Source organism: Physella acuta, unplaced genomic scaffold (assembly GCF_028476545.2).
Source record: "Physella acuta isolate Inbredline_101_S28 unplaced genomic scaffold, ASM2847654v3 ptg001380l, whole genome shotgun sequence".
Lineage (NCBI taxonomy): Eukaryota > Metazoa > Mollusca > Gastropoda > Physidae > Physella > Physella acuta.
In genome coordinates, this window is record NW_026732895.1 from 24110 (window position 1) to 40923 (window position 16814).

Here is a 16814-nt window from a genome sequence, read left to right on the forward strand (position 1 = left end):
ATCTTAATTGTTTACCAGAGAATATTGGGACCCAGTTTGTACTTTAGGCAAAAAGTGCCTATGGTTAATATTATTAAGTTAAAGAAAAGTATCAAACAAACAGGATAATATTAATAATAAAATCCTCCACACTAGAGAAGTATGGAATGAGTGTTGCATGGAATCCAAATCAACTTTGGTGTTGCTAATAGCTACACTGGCCATAATTGGCCTACATTGACTTTTGCTGAGGTAGGCAACTGTTTTGTTTAACTTTAGATGTTGACTAAATAAAGAAGAAAACTGACACGCCAATACCAAAAACAAGAGCTTGTAAAGTTCGTGGTTGCTAAACCGAAAAGTCCTGAGTTCAACCTCCCGTGTAGATGAGGCTCTATAGTTGGGGATAGCAACCCATGTTGGGGATACAACACTTGTTCTTGGATTGACAAAGGATAAGAAAAGAAATCCAGAAAGAAAAGCAGCTGAACGAAGAAGAAAACCTTGCGAAATTAAAATATTATTGGTTTACAGAACCCTTTCCTAGAGTGTTATAATTAAGTCCCCAAAGTTTCATGGCTATCGGATTAAGGATGTCAAACCAAAATTGACTTGTATTTTTTATATACAGCATATAGAGAAAAATCGCACACTCCCGTGGCGCCGCCCTTGCGAAATTAAAAATTATTTGTTTACAGAACCCTTCCTTAGAGTGTTATTATGAACTCCCCAAAGTCTCATGGCTATCTGATGAACGATGTCAAACCAAAATCTACTTTTTATTTTTATATACCGTATATAGAGAAAAACAAATCGCGCCCTGCCGGGGCGCCACCCCTGCGAATTTGAAATATTTTTTTTCGCAGAAACCTCCACTGGAATATTCTCAACAACTTCCCAAAGTTTCACGGCGATGTGATGAGAGGTGTAGTAATGCATAAAGGACAAACAAACAAACAAACAAACAAACATACATTGCTTTTTATATATATAGATAGATAGATTAGAGCGGTGACCGGAAAGAAGCGCAACGGAAAAAAGCGCAACGGAAAAAAAGCGCAACGGAAAAAAGCGCACACAGAAAAAGCGCACACGGAAAAAAGTGCAAAGAGAAAAAAGCGCACACAGAAAAAAGCGCAAAGAGAAAAAAGCGCAAACAGAAAAAAGCGCAAACAGAAAAAAGCGCACACAGAAAAAGCGCACACAGAAAAAAGCGCACACAGAAAAAAGCGCAATCAGAAAAAAAGCGCAAACGGAAAAAATCAAAAACAGAAAAAAGCGCACACAGAAAAAAGCGCAAACAGAAAAAAGCGCAAACAGAAAAATGCGCAACCAGAAAAAAACAAAAACGAAAAATGTGCAAAAGAGAAATCTAGCACAAAGACCTATATCGAATAGATGACACATTTATACATGACTGTTAGGGCTGCTGTGAGAGTGTCGTGATCTTCTACCATTTAAAGCGTACCACTACCGTGTGCGTTTCCATCACCACGATACAGGCGATAATCGATTTACACAATGCCTATTATTTTCTTGGTCAATAATTATTCAACTACTATTCTCGTATAAATAAACATAAAACTATCCTTGATATCGACATTACACGAAGTATCTCTCACATTCTCCCGAATGTCCGAACTACCTAGCTTGCATACCATAACAACCCGTTCCTATGGCAAAACTTCACTCATCCGCGTCATCAAGCATGCATTTGTCATATCTCTCGTAACAACATTCATTCGCACCAAAATAACAATGGACACCAGCGAGTTGACGAGATTCCTTCCGTAATATTGTTGACATGGAATAAAAATGTGCTTTTTTAGATTTAGGACCATAAAACTAATAAAAGATAAAATTTTATTAAAAACTAAAGCCTAAAATTAATTCAGAAATGTAATATTTTTAGAATCAATGCTATACAAGTTGCAGATCCAGAGAACTTGAAAATAATTTGTTGAGTTTAAGGCTACATTTCTATTTATTTTCATCAAGCCTAAGTTATAACCCGATGTTTCACTTTCGTAAGACAAACATTGATTGGCTGTAAAGGAACTCCGTGATCGATTTCTGACAGCCCCACTTTATAGTTATTTTGTTTACAAAACTTTGCAGATCAAATTTTTAAATAACTATGCAAATTTAAACACCATGACCTATTGTTTCTATTTTTAGCTTACAATGTGTACAATAAAACTTATGTCGGCCATTGTTTATGTCGCCATTACACGTGAAAACCAAATAGTTTTTTCTTTTTTTTTTTATTTTTATTTAGTTACCGAAAATATTAAAAACATCAAATACATCCAATCTTTAGTAAAGTCCGAAAAAAACCAGACAGACAGGATTTTATAACCATATTAATTGTAACTACGCCGTGCAAGATTTTAAAATGAATTTATACACCTCTCAAATACCTTTGAGACTTTTCTCGCTGGTGTCCATTATGTATTTTTTTTTTCACATCATGACGCACCTACCTACCTACTATCCATCTACCTACCTACCCACCTACACACTTACCTATCTACCCACCTACCTACCTACCTACCTACCTACCTACCTACCTACCCACCTACCCACTTTCCCACTTACATACCTACCCACCTACCCACCTACCCGCCTACCCACTTACCCTCCTACCCACCAAAAAAGTATCGGCGAAGTTCGTTAGTTTCGTAAACTGTACTAGACATCTTTTTTTTTTAATGAAAATTCATTGACATCATTGACATATGTTACATATATATTACATTTTGCGACAACCTTAATTAGTGCGTTGGGCTTGTATGAAAACTCACTTTGAACTAACGCAATTACATGCTATTTATTTTAACATTACACGTAAGCGTCACCCAGCTGTTGTAATGCGAGGTGAGGACAGGTTCGACAATAAACCAACACGAAAGTACGAAAGAGACATAGACTGCCTATTAGAGAATGGACCCCTTAAGTTTCCTAACCCCACCATTTATTATACCCTAACTAACCTCTAATTTTCCTGCGCTAAATGCCCCTCCCAATCGTTCCTATTCTACAGAATAGTGTGTACTATTCATTTACATTCTTTAATCTCAATATAACTAATATAGACTTTTGTTTGAAGGGTAATGAAAACATGTAAACCAAAGGGACGCTACTCTAAATCTATGCGAATACTTATATGTAACAATCCTAACCCCAACCAAAATAAAATACTTAAAAAAAACTTTTTAAAAAACCACGTTTTTCTTGTGGACTAAAAAGTAGAAAATAAATTTTCATACATTTGATGACAAAAAACGTGGGTACGTTCACCATCAAATTTCCCGACCCATCTGCCCGACCCACGTTTTTTGTCATCAAATGTATGAAAATTTATTTTCTACTTTTTAGTCCACAAGAAAAACGTGGTTTTTTTAAAAAGTTTTTTTTAAGTATTTTATTTTCTCCTTTTTAGTCCGTTGCTACACATGAAAAACGTGGTTTTTAAAAAAGTTTTTATATAGTTTATTTTCTACTTTATCTAATGACTTGATTAAGTATGACTTGACTAAGTGTTTATAAATACACGGACTAAAAATATTGAGCGACCAGGATTCGAACCTGGGTTATCGCGGCCACAACGCGAAGTACTAACCACTATACGATCACGGCTAGCGCGCTCACATCGATTGGGGCCGAAGTAACTGTGTCAATAGGCCTCCAGTCTTGTCGGTATCTTTAGAAATCATGTCCTCAATTTTATGGTCCTTGGGGCGTAATTAAATTAAGCTAATTACGGTCTCAAATTGCTAGTTTTTATGATTGCATCTGAAATTGTTAGGCGAAAGTAGCCTACATGCCAAATTTCAGATCTATAGAGCAATCAGAAGTGGGCTAATTTTCGATGTCAATTTTAACAACAAACACACGCGAAGCTGAGTTAATAAAAACGTGTTAACATGTACTGAACAGCATAATGGACTGCATGTAGCCAGAGTTTCATCCAGGCATCTCTTTTACCGCCCCCCCCCCCCCTCCGAACGAAATGGAATTTACAAAGTAAAAATACACTTTTACTAGTGTCCGCTCCCCCCCCCCCCCCGAAAATCCCCCCCCCCCCCCACACCCCGGAAACAAGTGTGGAAGAAACACTGCATGTAGCCTATATAACAGAAAAACTATGGTTGTTTATATCATTTTGCATTCGTCCGGTAAACATTTCAGTAAAATACCTTTAAAAACCTTCCATAACCTTTTTATAAAGAAACAAAGAGAGATGACGTTTTATAATAACACCAGGCTTTGACTTACACCTACTCCAATTGCAGATACATTGTTAAACTGATTAACTATGTAATGTAGGGCTCAACAGGATCAATGAACTAACCTTACGCCAAACCAGTTTAAAATTCGAGTTTTGTAACACTGTCACTAAGCTAGAAAAATGAAAATGTGCATATCATCTACACAAATACCCAACCACCTACCTAACTACCCACCCACACATCTACCAACATACCCACCTAACAACTTACCCACCCACTTACCCACCTACCCATAAATAAATAAAAAAAATTATATATATATATCCGGATTCAAACTCGTGACTTACGCGTTAACAGTCCAGCTCTCTACCGCTAGGCCACCCCGTCCCACTTTATGTAAGGAGCGGGTTCTTAAAATAAAGTAAAACAGACCCTCCACCAGGGGTCGGCGTGGTCGAGTCGGTAAAGCTTGAGTTCGAACCCTCGGGCAGATGAGGCTCGTTAGCTGGGAACAGCCACTCTTCTAGGAGAGACAACTCCAAAATTAAACAACTGCTGCCTTGTAGTTTGTTCTTGGTTGGACAAAGGCTATGGAAGCAAATCCAATAAGAAAAGCAGGCTGGGAACAGCCACTCTTCTAGGAGAGACAACTCCAAAATTAAACAACTGCTGCCTTGTAGTTTGTTCTTGGTTGGACAAAGGCTATGGAAGCAAATCCAATAAGAAAAGCAGGCTGAAATTGGAGTCAATGGCCTTAATGGCGCATAACCAGTTGACACGTAACGCTTAAGTGTGTTGGAGGCATGGTCGAGTCGGCAAAAAGTTCATGGTTGATAAATTCGAACAAAGTCTCGAGTTCAAACCCACTGGCAGATAAATCTCGATCCCCTTCAACACTAATAATTAAGAACGAAGAAGAAGAAGAAGAAGACCCTCCACCTAGTTTTAGCGCGTATTTTAGTATTTTTCTTCCTTTATTTCTTTACACGGTTGAAACAAAACAAGTAATTAAAAAAAGTCTAGTGACAATTTTAGCGCAATTTCCTTGTGTTATCTAAAAATAGCTCTGTCGTAGCGTAAATCAAGAGCAGGGCTAGTAAAACCATTGGTTAGTTATTAAAACGTTTTTTATTTAAAAAAATTCAGTATTTTACATGTTTTATTTACAATAGAGTAACATGACTAAAAACCATTGCGCGCCCAGCTACCGAACGTGACGTCGCAGCCATTGAACGTGATCGCGCAGCTATTGAACGTGATGACGCATGTGGTGTGGTTGCATAAAATGCCTACTAATTCGGTCCAAATTTTAATTAATTCAAAAAATTTTTTGTGACCGAACGAAATGATATTTTTGAAAACTTTCTTCGGCAATATTGTTCTAAATTATGGCAGGAATCGATTGGTACATGTTTCAAGTCGCTAAGTGGTCTGGTTGCTGAGATATGGGCCAAAAACTGCATTTTTTCGAGGTTTTTTGGCTTTTCCGGGAAATCCATGAAAGAAACCCGGAATTTTTATGGCATATGCTCATCCTCGTAACTTGCTTAACATAATCGCTTTTGGTACTAGTCATCGATATTGCTTCGTTGAGGAGGAGATACGACTTAAAGCTGCGGACACACATTCATACATTCATACATCCATCCATCCATTCATCCATCCAGAATTGACGGGTTAATAAACGCAATTCTCCAGAATGGAAATTGCGCTAAAAATATCATACTTTTTTGTCCACATCGCATCAGCATAAAATGGAAGCTTTTTACGGTCTTTGGACGGTTGATCTTAGCAAGACATCTGGAATCGCTGAGATCGGAAAGCTTTTCAGTAAGTAATTTTTGGCTTGGGAATTGGAACCACGTTTCTTTGGTATAAATTATGTAATAGACTAGTAGTAGTTGTAGCGCATTTTTCCCACGTTTTCTTTAACTTGCTTTCGCGTCTGTTTGGTTCTCCAATCAAATCTTGCGATCAAAATTTCGGGCACTTCCCGGTCAGCTAGCGCGCTGAAATTTTCAGGGAAGCTTTGTTTCCGATGACCATAGAATATTCAATTGTTATTATTACTAAATTGATCAAAGGAAACATTTTATTGATCATTTTAGGCCGCTATATAATTGTACAAAAACGTGGGGGAAAAGGGACATAACCCAGTAACTGTAATTTGATGAAAACAAGGTTCGGGACTCTCCCTCTTTTTGCTTACTGAGTAGTTGTCACGCGGTGTTTGTGTACAAACAACCAGAACGTAACAACTGGTGGCCAGTATGGGGGAGACGATATGGTCGAGTGGTTGGGCACACGATTGCTATCCCACTCGGCGCGGGTTCAAATCTATGTGTTCTAGTCTACAAGCTCCCTAATAAAAGTCAATAGTATTAGAAACTGTAAGAAAATCACGGCGCCCCACGTTTTTGATCGCTTATAGTAGAGTGATCGCTTGCATTATTGTGATGTATAGCATTTATTTTCTACTTTTTAGTTCAATCAGAAAACGTGGGTTTTTTAAAACTTTTTAATGATTATTATTAAATAGTAAGCATTTCCACAGCTGTTTCCAATTATCTCTTTCATTAACATTCCTCCATTATCCAAGAGCGGATTATCGAGTAACACAAAAGTTACTGTTTACCTGTAGACAGTAAAGAGCTAGCCTAGGGGTAAAGGTATAAATGAATGTTTTAAAATGTTAAAACCGGAGCATTAGCTAATGGGGAATGGAGGGCAGGAGAATTGGGAAGAGAAGGTGGTGTATACGTTTACCTGTGTTTTACGAAGGTTAAACGTTTAATATCAAATTGGTATTTTTTATCTATTGTTCAATTAGATTTCATAATATAAGAAACCGCTATGTTCGGCCTAGCTTGCTCGAGAGAGCATGTTTAAAAAAAATAACTAAAAAAAGGAAATACAAGCACATTGCCCACTAATTAAAAAAAAAAAAAAAACAAGACTGATCATAACGACACCATTGTGTCAAATATTTCATACGAGTTGAAATACCGATTATTAATACTTTGATCATTTGAAATGGTGTTTTTTTTTATTCACAGGATGGACAGAAGATAAAATTCAAGTATTTTCTACAACGGGTTATACGTTACTGATCGAGGCGTCAGGAGATGGAAATAGGTAATGTCAATAATGGGTTGAGCGCTCAAATAATGTTAGTTTAGGGAATATCACATGGAGATAATCAAACCTGGACATATTGGACGTCATGATAGAGTTATCGGTCTTGGTCTGTCAAATGTCGAAAATGATAAAAAGATGAGAGCATAATGTTGTCACGGCCTTTTCTGCTGCCAATCATGGCACAAACTCCAAAAAACAAATACCGACCGCTCTCTTCTCTCCTCCTTTGTTATTACATATTACAGTCTGATTTATACCACTAAACAACCCACGTCCAGGAAATGTTCATGATTTTATTCGTTCATTGATACAACGCCTTCACTGCCAAAACATCACCGTTTCCTTCCCGCTCTCTACCCCTCTGCTTCATTTCCTTAGCGCATGCGCATACCCACACTCTATTTTAGATTTATATCGCCTTTTTAAGACACATACTCGAAACATACATTCATCTACATTTGACTGTTACAAATGTCATGAACGCCCGCGGGATAAGCGAGATGGAAATACCAAATCTGGATAATTATAATATACTACCAGAGTTTCTTCCAGGCATCTCTTCAGGGGGGGGGGGGCGAAGCTCCCCCGAAATATTTTTACCGCCCCCCCCCCCCGAACGAAATGAAATTTATATAATTTATACAGAAAATATATACTTTTAACAGTGTCCGCCCCCCCCCCCGAAGAAAGTCTACCCCCCCCCCCGAAAATTTCAAGTGCCCCCCCCCCCCCGGAGAAAATCGTCCGGAAGAAACACTGTATACTACGGAGTAAAGAATTCACCAAAATAAATACTAGATAAAGATCATTATCCACGTATCTTTCTATTCACACTATCGTCAACACATTAACTCGTTTTATTCACTTTCAATATACGTCGTCTAATTCGGCTTGATTAGGTCACCAACCATTAAGCCTTACTTTCAAGATAAAACCAAGTAGCCTAAGAAAGGTTACCAATTATTGCTGCTGTAGCTATACACATATATTTTAATTTTGAACTGATTTATTTTAATTCGAACTTCAATGGTTCTAGCATTTCATTTTACCTTTTCTACTAACAAAATGAATATCACCATTGAAATTATAGATCGAATTAAACATGCTATAGGAAAACGCCCTGTGCCTTAGTAGGCCCACTTTCCCTTGTCCAAGCTTTGATTTGAACCCCACCAAGCACTAAAAGGGGGGGGGGGGTCGTCCATCAATGATGTCATAACGGTTGGGCTGTTGGATTTTTTATGAGGTTTTGCTATGTGTATGCAGGCGAGGACTGGCTGTGTCTAAGCGCCCCGGAAAACAAAATAATAGCGGCTATCATTTTTTTAGTGCAATTGTTCTCCCCCCCCCCCCCCCAGCCAAATTCCAATATACAACAATAGCGACATGAAAAAAACGGAGGGGTTGATAAAATATAAAAATGTTAAAAGTCAAATAGGCTTATTATTATAGCAACAATCCTGGCAGCCCACTAGGCGGGGGGTGGGGATTTATCGTGGATACCAACCGGGATTTTCCTCGTACGAACTGAGACGACTCAGCAAAATTTCTGTAATCTTAGAAAATAAAAACCGTGGAAACCTTTCTAATTTTTTTGCATTATTTATGGTATTTTATGTGGAGTTGAAATAGACGGCATTTTAAAGGAGGGTGTGTGTGTGGGGGGGGGGGGGGGCTTTTTTGTAACGCCGTCTGAAGGTCGGTAGAAATGAGCTAAAATTGCATATCCTTGTTCACGTATGACCCTCTAACTGTTACACTTGCAGTAAAAAGATACGCTGTTAGCTTTGTTAACCACCAGAGTTTCTTCCAGGCATCTCTTCTAGCGTTTTTTTTCCGTTTGCGCTTTTTTCTGTGTGCGCTTTTTTCTCTTTGCGCTTTTTTCCGTGTGCGCTTTTTTCCGTGTGCGCTTTTTTTCGTTGCGCTTTTTGTTTTGCGCTTTTTTCTGTTGCGGTTTTTCCGTTGCGCTTCTTTCTGGGAACCGTAAAAACTGTAGCGAGAGGCTATCCGGAAGTTGTAAAATAATACAACAAAGCCATTGAAGACTTTGCTTTCGTTGATATAAAAAAAACAATGTTATAATAATTACATAACAGTAAAATTATCAGATTTCTAAACAGTTACTCGCATACTCTTGGGCTATTCGTGCAAAATCATCCAACATTCGAAAAGTACTCAAAAAGCGACACAAAAAAAATTTGCGCACTACAGCTGCTATTTATAAGCTATAACCCAAAATTGTCGTCCATAATTTATATCTGTTTTTTTTTAAAAACTGTTTACCTCCCCCCCCCCCTCCTTTTTCTACTGACTACCACATTTCAACAAAACATATTATGAGACTCGCATCCCTCAATAAACACTTTAATCTCCAACAATGGGTCAAGATTAGTTAATTTATCGATTTCAATTTCAAAAAAAAAAATTACTCTAAAACTGTAAGTGTAAGGCAAAATAACTGCTCAGGTTTGATGTTTAACAATTTCCATTATTGTACCACTTTCTAATCCCTCCCCCCCCCCCCTTCATTTCCAAACATAGGTCTCAATAAGTTTAATGTTATTTGTTGGAAACCATTAATCAAATATCTACGTCACAAGCTACCAGATTTCTGATATGTATATATATATATATATATATATATATATATATATATATATATATATATATATATATTTAAATGTGTAAACAGGTGTCTTGTGGACTATGGTGTCGTCAAGATGGAATTTAACTTTAAGTTAGGAGAACCATTCGATTACACGGGATTAAGTGGGGTTAAGGCCAAGGTTAGTACAGCTCTAGATTTATTACTTCAAACGGTCAGTTATTTAAATTACAGTAGGTTATTTACAAACTATTTATATAAAATGTAAAAATTCATTTCAACTAACTTTTTATATTTGTTTCAAGTTTTAATGTACTTTAAAATATTTTTTAAAATGTTTATCTTCAAAACTAGTGTACGGTTGAATTAACAGGATCTGGTCTAGTGGAAAACTATAGCAGCGCTGAAGGGGCAACATGGAAGACGACAAGGGAAGTAACTGGAAATAAAATGAAAGCGGTAGGTTAGATAACTCCTGATTCATACGAATTAAAATGAGAGATGAACAAATGCTGTTGATTTTGCATAGATTTTCTTTGGTATCAGGTTGAAATGCGAATACATATACAATGTTGCTCTTATCCTCAGACTACAAATCTTATGTCGTTCTTGATCTCTGGGCTACATATTTAATGCTATTCTTGATCTCTGGGCTACATATCTAATGTTATGCTTGATCTCTGGGCTACCTATTTAATGCTATTCTTGATCTCTGGGCTACATATTTAAAGCTATTCTTGATCTCTGGGCTACATATTTAATGCTATTCTTGATCTCTGGGCTACATATTATTTTAATGCTATTCTTGATCTCTGGGCTACATATTTAATGTTATTCTTGATCTCTGGGCTACATATTATTTTAATGTTATTCTTGATCTCTGGGCTACATATTTAATGCTATTCTTGATCTCTGGGCTACATATTTAATGCTATTCTTGATCTCTGGGCTACATATTATTTTAATGTTATTCTTGATCTCTGGGCTACATATTTAATGCTATTCTTGATCTCTGGGCTACATATTTAAAGCTATTCTTGATCTCTGGGCTACATATTATATTTAATGTTATTTTTGATCTCTGGGCTACATATTTAATGTTATTCTTGATCTCTGGGCTACATATTTAATGTTATTCTTGATCTCTGGGCTACATATTTAATGTTATTCTTGATCTCTGGGCTACATATTTAATGTTATTCTTGATCTCTGGGCTACATATTTAATGTTATTCTTGATCTCTGGGCTACATATTTAATGCTATTCTTGATCTCTGGGCTACATATTTAATGCTATTCTTGATCTCTGGGCTACATATTATTTTAATGTTATTCTTGATCTCTGGGCTACCTATCTAATGTTATTCTTGATCTCTGGGCTACATATTTAATGCTTTTCTTGATCTCTGGGCTACATATTATATTTAATGTTATTTTTGATCTCTGGGCTACATATTTAATGTTATTCTTGATCTCTGGGCTACATATTTAATGCTATTCTTGATCTCTGGGCTACATATTTAATGCTATTCTTGATCTCTGGGCTACATATTATTTTAATGCTATTCTTGATCTCTGGGCTACATATTATTTTAATGTTATTCTTGATCTCTGGGCTACATATTTAATGCTATTCTTGATCTCTGGGCTACATATTTAATGTTATTCTTGATCTCTGGGCTACATATTATTTTAATGCTATTCTTGATCTCTGGGCTACATATTTAATGCTATTCTTGATCTCTGGGCTACATATTTAATGGTATTCTTGATCTATGGACTACATATTATTTTAATGTTATTCTTGATCTCTGGGCTAAATATTTAATGCTATTCTTGATCTCTGGGCTACATATTATTTTAATGTTGTTCTTGATCTCTGGGCTACATATTTAAAGCTATTCTTGATCTCTGGGCTATATATTTTATGCTGTTCTATATCCTCAAGAATTCATATTTTGTTATTCTTGCTCCACAGACTACAGTGTTTGGAGGGCAAGAGAGTGTTAAATGTGTGCAAGAATTCAAAAAGAACTGAGAATTTAAAGTTTTTTCTTATCACCATTGCTTCAATTATCTCATTGTATCAATCCACCAATTGGTTTATTATTTACCCAGCTTTGTTTTTATCTAATTTGTGTTCACTTGTCTGGAAGACTAAAATATAGTTGTACTGAACAGCTCAATAATTTACAAATATTAAAAATTAATCTGGTCTTCACATGTATGATTTATCTGGCCAGTATGTAAGCAGTCTGTGTAAACAGCCAATCAGCTTTTAATACAAAACCTCACTAGACACTTTCAAGTGCAATATTGATGTATGTAAATATAATAAGTTGCATAAGTTTTTTTTTTTTTTTATATACAAGTTATTTTGTTATTATAATAAAATTATTTAAATGATCCATAAGATCAAAAGTAGACTTTTACTAAAGTGCAAAACAATATTTTGATTTATCCCATATATGAGATTTATCAACTTAAACGTATGCCTGGAATGTCAAAGAATTGAATGATGCATCTAGTGGTACAAATTTCAGGATTTTAAGAAAGCACTATTGTAATGGCATCATTAGTATACATTTTGATTTTAAAAAATGGCAGTATTATTTTTAATAGCTCAATAGTTTATCCAAATTATGAGTATTTTTTTTTAGCTATAAACAAAACAAAAAAGGGCATAAAACATGTCTTAAATCACAATTACTTAGATAAAAATGTAACAACATATACAAGCACTACTTAGCACTTGTATACAAAATATCAAAACCGTTTAATTCCAGTGCTAAAAACCAATAAACAAAAATAACCTACCCTGAGGATCAACTTCTTTAGCGATTTTAAGAGCATCAGAATTGGCAAGATCAGAGTTAGCTGGTGTTGCTGCAAGAATGAGACATGATTCTTTGGTAATAAACTCCATCAACATCCCACGGATCTGTTGCTCAATGTCTGGAGTTTGGTCTCCTACTGGTACTTTTGTCATACCAGGCAAGTCAATCAGTGTCAAGTTGAGAACTGGGAAAAGAATTCATTTAATCAAGCCTTTACCATGGCAAAGTGAATTATAATTACAGACATCTGGAAAAACAGACAAAACAGAACACAATATAAATCATAACTAAATCGAAAGTGTATGGAAGTGTTGTTTTCAAATGCTGCATATTATTACAATTCCTTCAAAAATGGTCCGTTCACAGAGCCAACAAAAAGGTCCAAAAAAATGTAATTCCTAAAAACATACTGTAAAAATAATTATAATCTTACCATTAGGAGAGTATACTCGTAAATTGATCGGGATGTTAGAGATGCCTTTGTTACCTCCAGTAGCCCTATCTGTCTCATCTTCAATCTCCTTCCGCACCAAACTAAAATCTGTAAACTTTTTGCCTTTGCAGTGGATGAATTCGGCATACTCTACAGAGTAAATAGAGATGATAATTAACTTGTATTGACTAACAATACAATGTATTTTAATTGAAGAGCTTTTTATGTATTACTGTACCTGTTCTGCTGTATATCAGCTGCAATACCAAAGGTCGTCTGGTCACAATGCCTGAACCTATGGGAAGGAAATCTCTGTAAAAAACATAAAAAATCATGATAAAGAATTACTATTCTTTTTAGAGAAGCAGCTCAAAAAATGTTATAAACATGATAAATCTGTCTTTATATTATGAAATATTACACGTTTCAATAGTATAGGTGCTACATTTCAACTCACAACTAGATCAGGATTAAATAGAAAGCTAGTTACAGATTGAATAGAAAAACTAGATTAGGATTGAATAGAAAGCTAGTTACAGATTGAATGGAAAAACTAGCTCAGGATTGAATAGAAACCTAGTTACAGATTGAATGGAAAAACTAGCTGAGGTTTGTATAGAAAACTAATTCAGGGTTAAAATTCAACTTGAATAGAAAAAACTGGATCAGCCAGCACTATTTACCAATGAAATTTGTTAATTATCAAAACAGGCCTGAAAGCCAAGTATCTCATGGGCCAATGAGTAGACTATTTTAAATAACATTTAAATGTTTTGTCATAAACATCACTGATGTCAACAACAAACTTTAACCCTAATTATGTAAACGCCTCATAGTTCATTGGAAGAGTCCATTTTCTGACACGTTGGTACAATATGGCGGTGGTGTAGTGTTTTTGTTGATCTAAGTTAGTCACGTTGTTTACTGAAATATGCTTGACATCTCCTTGTTTGGAAGAGGCCATTGTGACAGTGTTTGTTATTTAGAGCGGAAAAAAAATAGATGAGTGTCCTCTTCCCAAATCAATCAACTTCTAGCTTAGCTAGCGTTGATGGGGGGGGGGGGGGGGAGAAACTCACTGCAGCGAATTGACAGGCTGTAGTTCCAGCTCGTGATGGGGTGGGGACGTAATGGTTGCTCAATTTGCCAAGAGTGAAGCATAATGTATACAAAGCATGAAACTGACGAGTGGGGGGAGGCACCAGCGCTCGTAATTATGCAATAGACAGCAGTCCCGTCCTAAACAAAGAGTCATTCCGGGCCCGTGTAACTATAATACTCATCCAAGTGCCTTGTGTAACTGTACGCCCTATTCAACCCGACTCTGGTGGCTGGTCATGTGTCGCGTGACATAGAGGGGGGCTGAATTATGTGGGGAAATTAGACACCATTCAGGGAATTCGCCCTTGTTTATTATACACCACATTTTTCCAATGCCCCCCCCCCCCCCCACGCTCGCCTCACATGAGCTAAATGGGAGGTTGTACATGAATTGTTCAGTAAAAGGGTTAGTTGGCAGGGCAATGTATGTGTAGTTGGTTGCTTGTCGCGGGCTTGGGTCCTAGATAACCGAGGGACAACCGTAACCTCATGTAAACAGAAGATGGTGTCTTCGAGTATCTCCGACAGTCGGAGAGTTACTTTATACTATAGGTCTCCATGGAAACTACAGCTAAATATAGCCTAAACAATTAACATAGTCACAACCCTTGGGTACAATTTGGCTTGGTCCCAAACTACAGCGACTCCCGCCCTGAGCTAGATTATTGTTTGGTGGTGTTTTTATTTTTAATCCACGCATAATAATAGTATTTTATAGCGTAGTCTCTCCCCTCCCGCACACACACATACACCATCCTATAACCACACGTACTCATAAAACAACATACCTCCATTCACCCATGAGAGATACAACCTCTCATCTCCATCTCCATTTCCTCCCCCCTCCTCCCACTCATACACTTCGCCAGCACGCCGTCCGTTCAGCCTTGAGATTTGTTCATACACATTACAGTCCTTTTCTCAGACATCTCTGCTGCGCTGAACTTTTCGCAAACTCACCGATAATTCAAAATACAAACAGGGAATGATAACACTGGGTAGTGTCCCCTGTGTAGATTGATACCAGATTTACAATCGCATGTGACGTGGTGCCCCTGCAACGCCGCTACTTGTTTTATGATAATTAGCGATAAGGAATCCGGCAGACGGCAGCTGGATGATGTCACTTGAACTCCTGAATCACAGGTCGGGCTGGCGCGAGATGTTAAGGTCAGCGGTTTTGTTTTCTCTCCAGTGAGCGGTTCTCAAACGTTCTGAGAAGGGAGAGCATTTTTACAAGCTTTTATTTAACTTGCTTCCTCTATCCACAGGATATATATATATATATATATATATATATATATATATATATATATATATATATATATATATATATATATATATAGGCTATATATAGGCTATATATAGGCTATATATGTATATATATTATATAGCATATTTAGCACGTATAAAAAAGGATACTTTGCTTTTACTATACAGACATCTAGTTGATGATTTCTTAACCTGAATTCCGGTTAGCGGAAACATTCTCAGAGCAATGCATGTGTGTGTGGGGGGGGGGGATGGAAAGTTGTCATCACATTTCCTCGTAAATTAACACTGACACTAGATAAAACATAACAGCAAGCATAGCTTTCCGTTTGTTATAACGTATAAACATCAACGGATTATACTTATGTAATATATCAAAATGTATGTTTAGTCATAAGGTAAAGAAATGAGCAACATAAGCACTCATAGACGTCCTACTGGCGATCTTTGAAGAGTTTCTTTTGTTTACTAGCCACGTTTATTGATGCCTCTTATGGAGTGAATATGTACGTAAGTAAAGTACACTTTTTAACCTTATAGTCCACGGGGCAGGTAAAGTAGAGTTCCCTGTTTAAATGACCTTGGCATATGAAGGGATAGTGCGGTCAACATTATGCGCAGCAGCTTTACTTTCAATAATTTGAGGCAGGTAATCACAATAGCTGAGTGGACTCAACGACTCAAATGGGCTCGAGCCCAGCCCTTTATGGAGGCATGCTCATTTAATAACACGAGAGTCACATTTTTTACCACAACCATCCACACCATATTTCGTCTAACATTTCTACCCCCCCCCCCCTCACAAACACACACACACACATATTGCGACACAATTAGGTACTAAACAATAATTATTTTAATGTAGGTTATATCATATGGGAATCACAATCACATCATTTTATAGTAAACAATGAGTTGAAAAAAATTGCACAGACTTAATAGTGTAATACAACAGAAAAAAAAATGGTTTGCCAGATCCCCTCTACAAAAATCATCAATCATTGGCCATGTTAACGGCCTAAAACATTGCTTGATCACCACATTCTCCATCACCACATTATACCCTAATGATACCCCAACACTGTAAGTCAAAGGCATAGCGACCCTCTTAAACTGTCGATTTACACCCCCCCCCCTCAAACTATTTACAATTTGTTTTTCCAACCCATTTTGGCGCCCCCTAAGGTCAGCGCCCGGGGACATATGTACCCCCCTTTC

General features: G+C 36.8%; 1 protein-coding gene across 1 annotated transcript in view; it reads left to right on the top strand.

Moving 5' to 3' along the window:
* The window catches only part of LOC131927194 (fatty acid-binding protein, liver-like), a 34174-nt gene extending 21936 nt beyond the window's left edge, over positions 1 to 12238 (top strand). The window contains exons 2-6 of the mRNA XM_059282923.1: positions 5960 to 6041; positions 7268 to 7346; positions 10042 to 10135; positions 10309 to 10413; positions 11932 to 12238. Of these exons, the coding sequence (XP_059138906.1) occupies positions 5966 to 6041; positions 7268 to 7346; positions 10042 to 10135; positions 10309 to 10413; positions 11932 to 11991 (414 nt within the window). The 5' untranslated portion in view covers positions 5960 to 5965 and the 3' untranslated portion in view covers positions 11992 to 12238. The remainder of the gene's footprint in view (positions 1 to 5959; positions 6042 to 7267; positions 7347 to 10041; positions 10136 to 10308; positions 10414 to 11931) is intronic.
* Positions 12239 to 16814: the final 4576 nt, after the last annotated feature.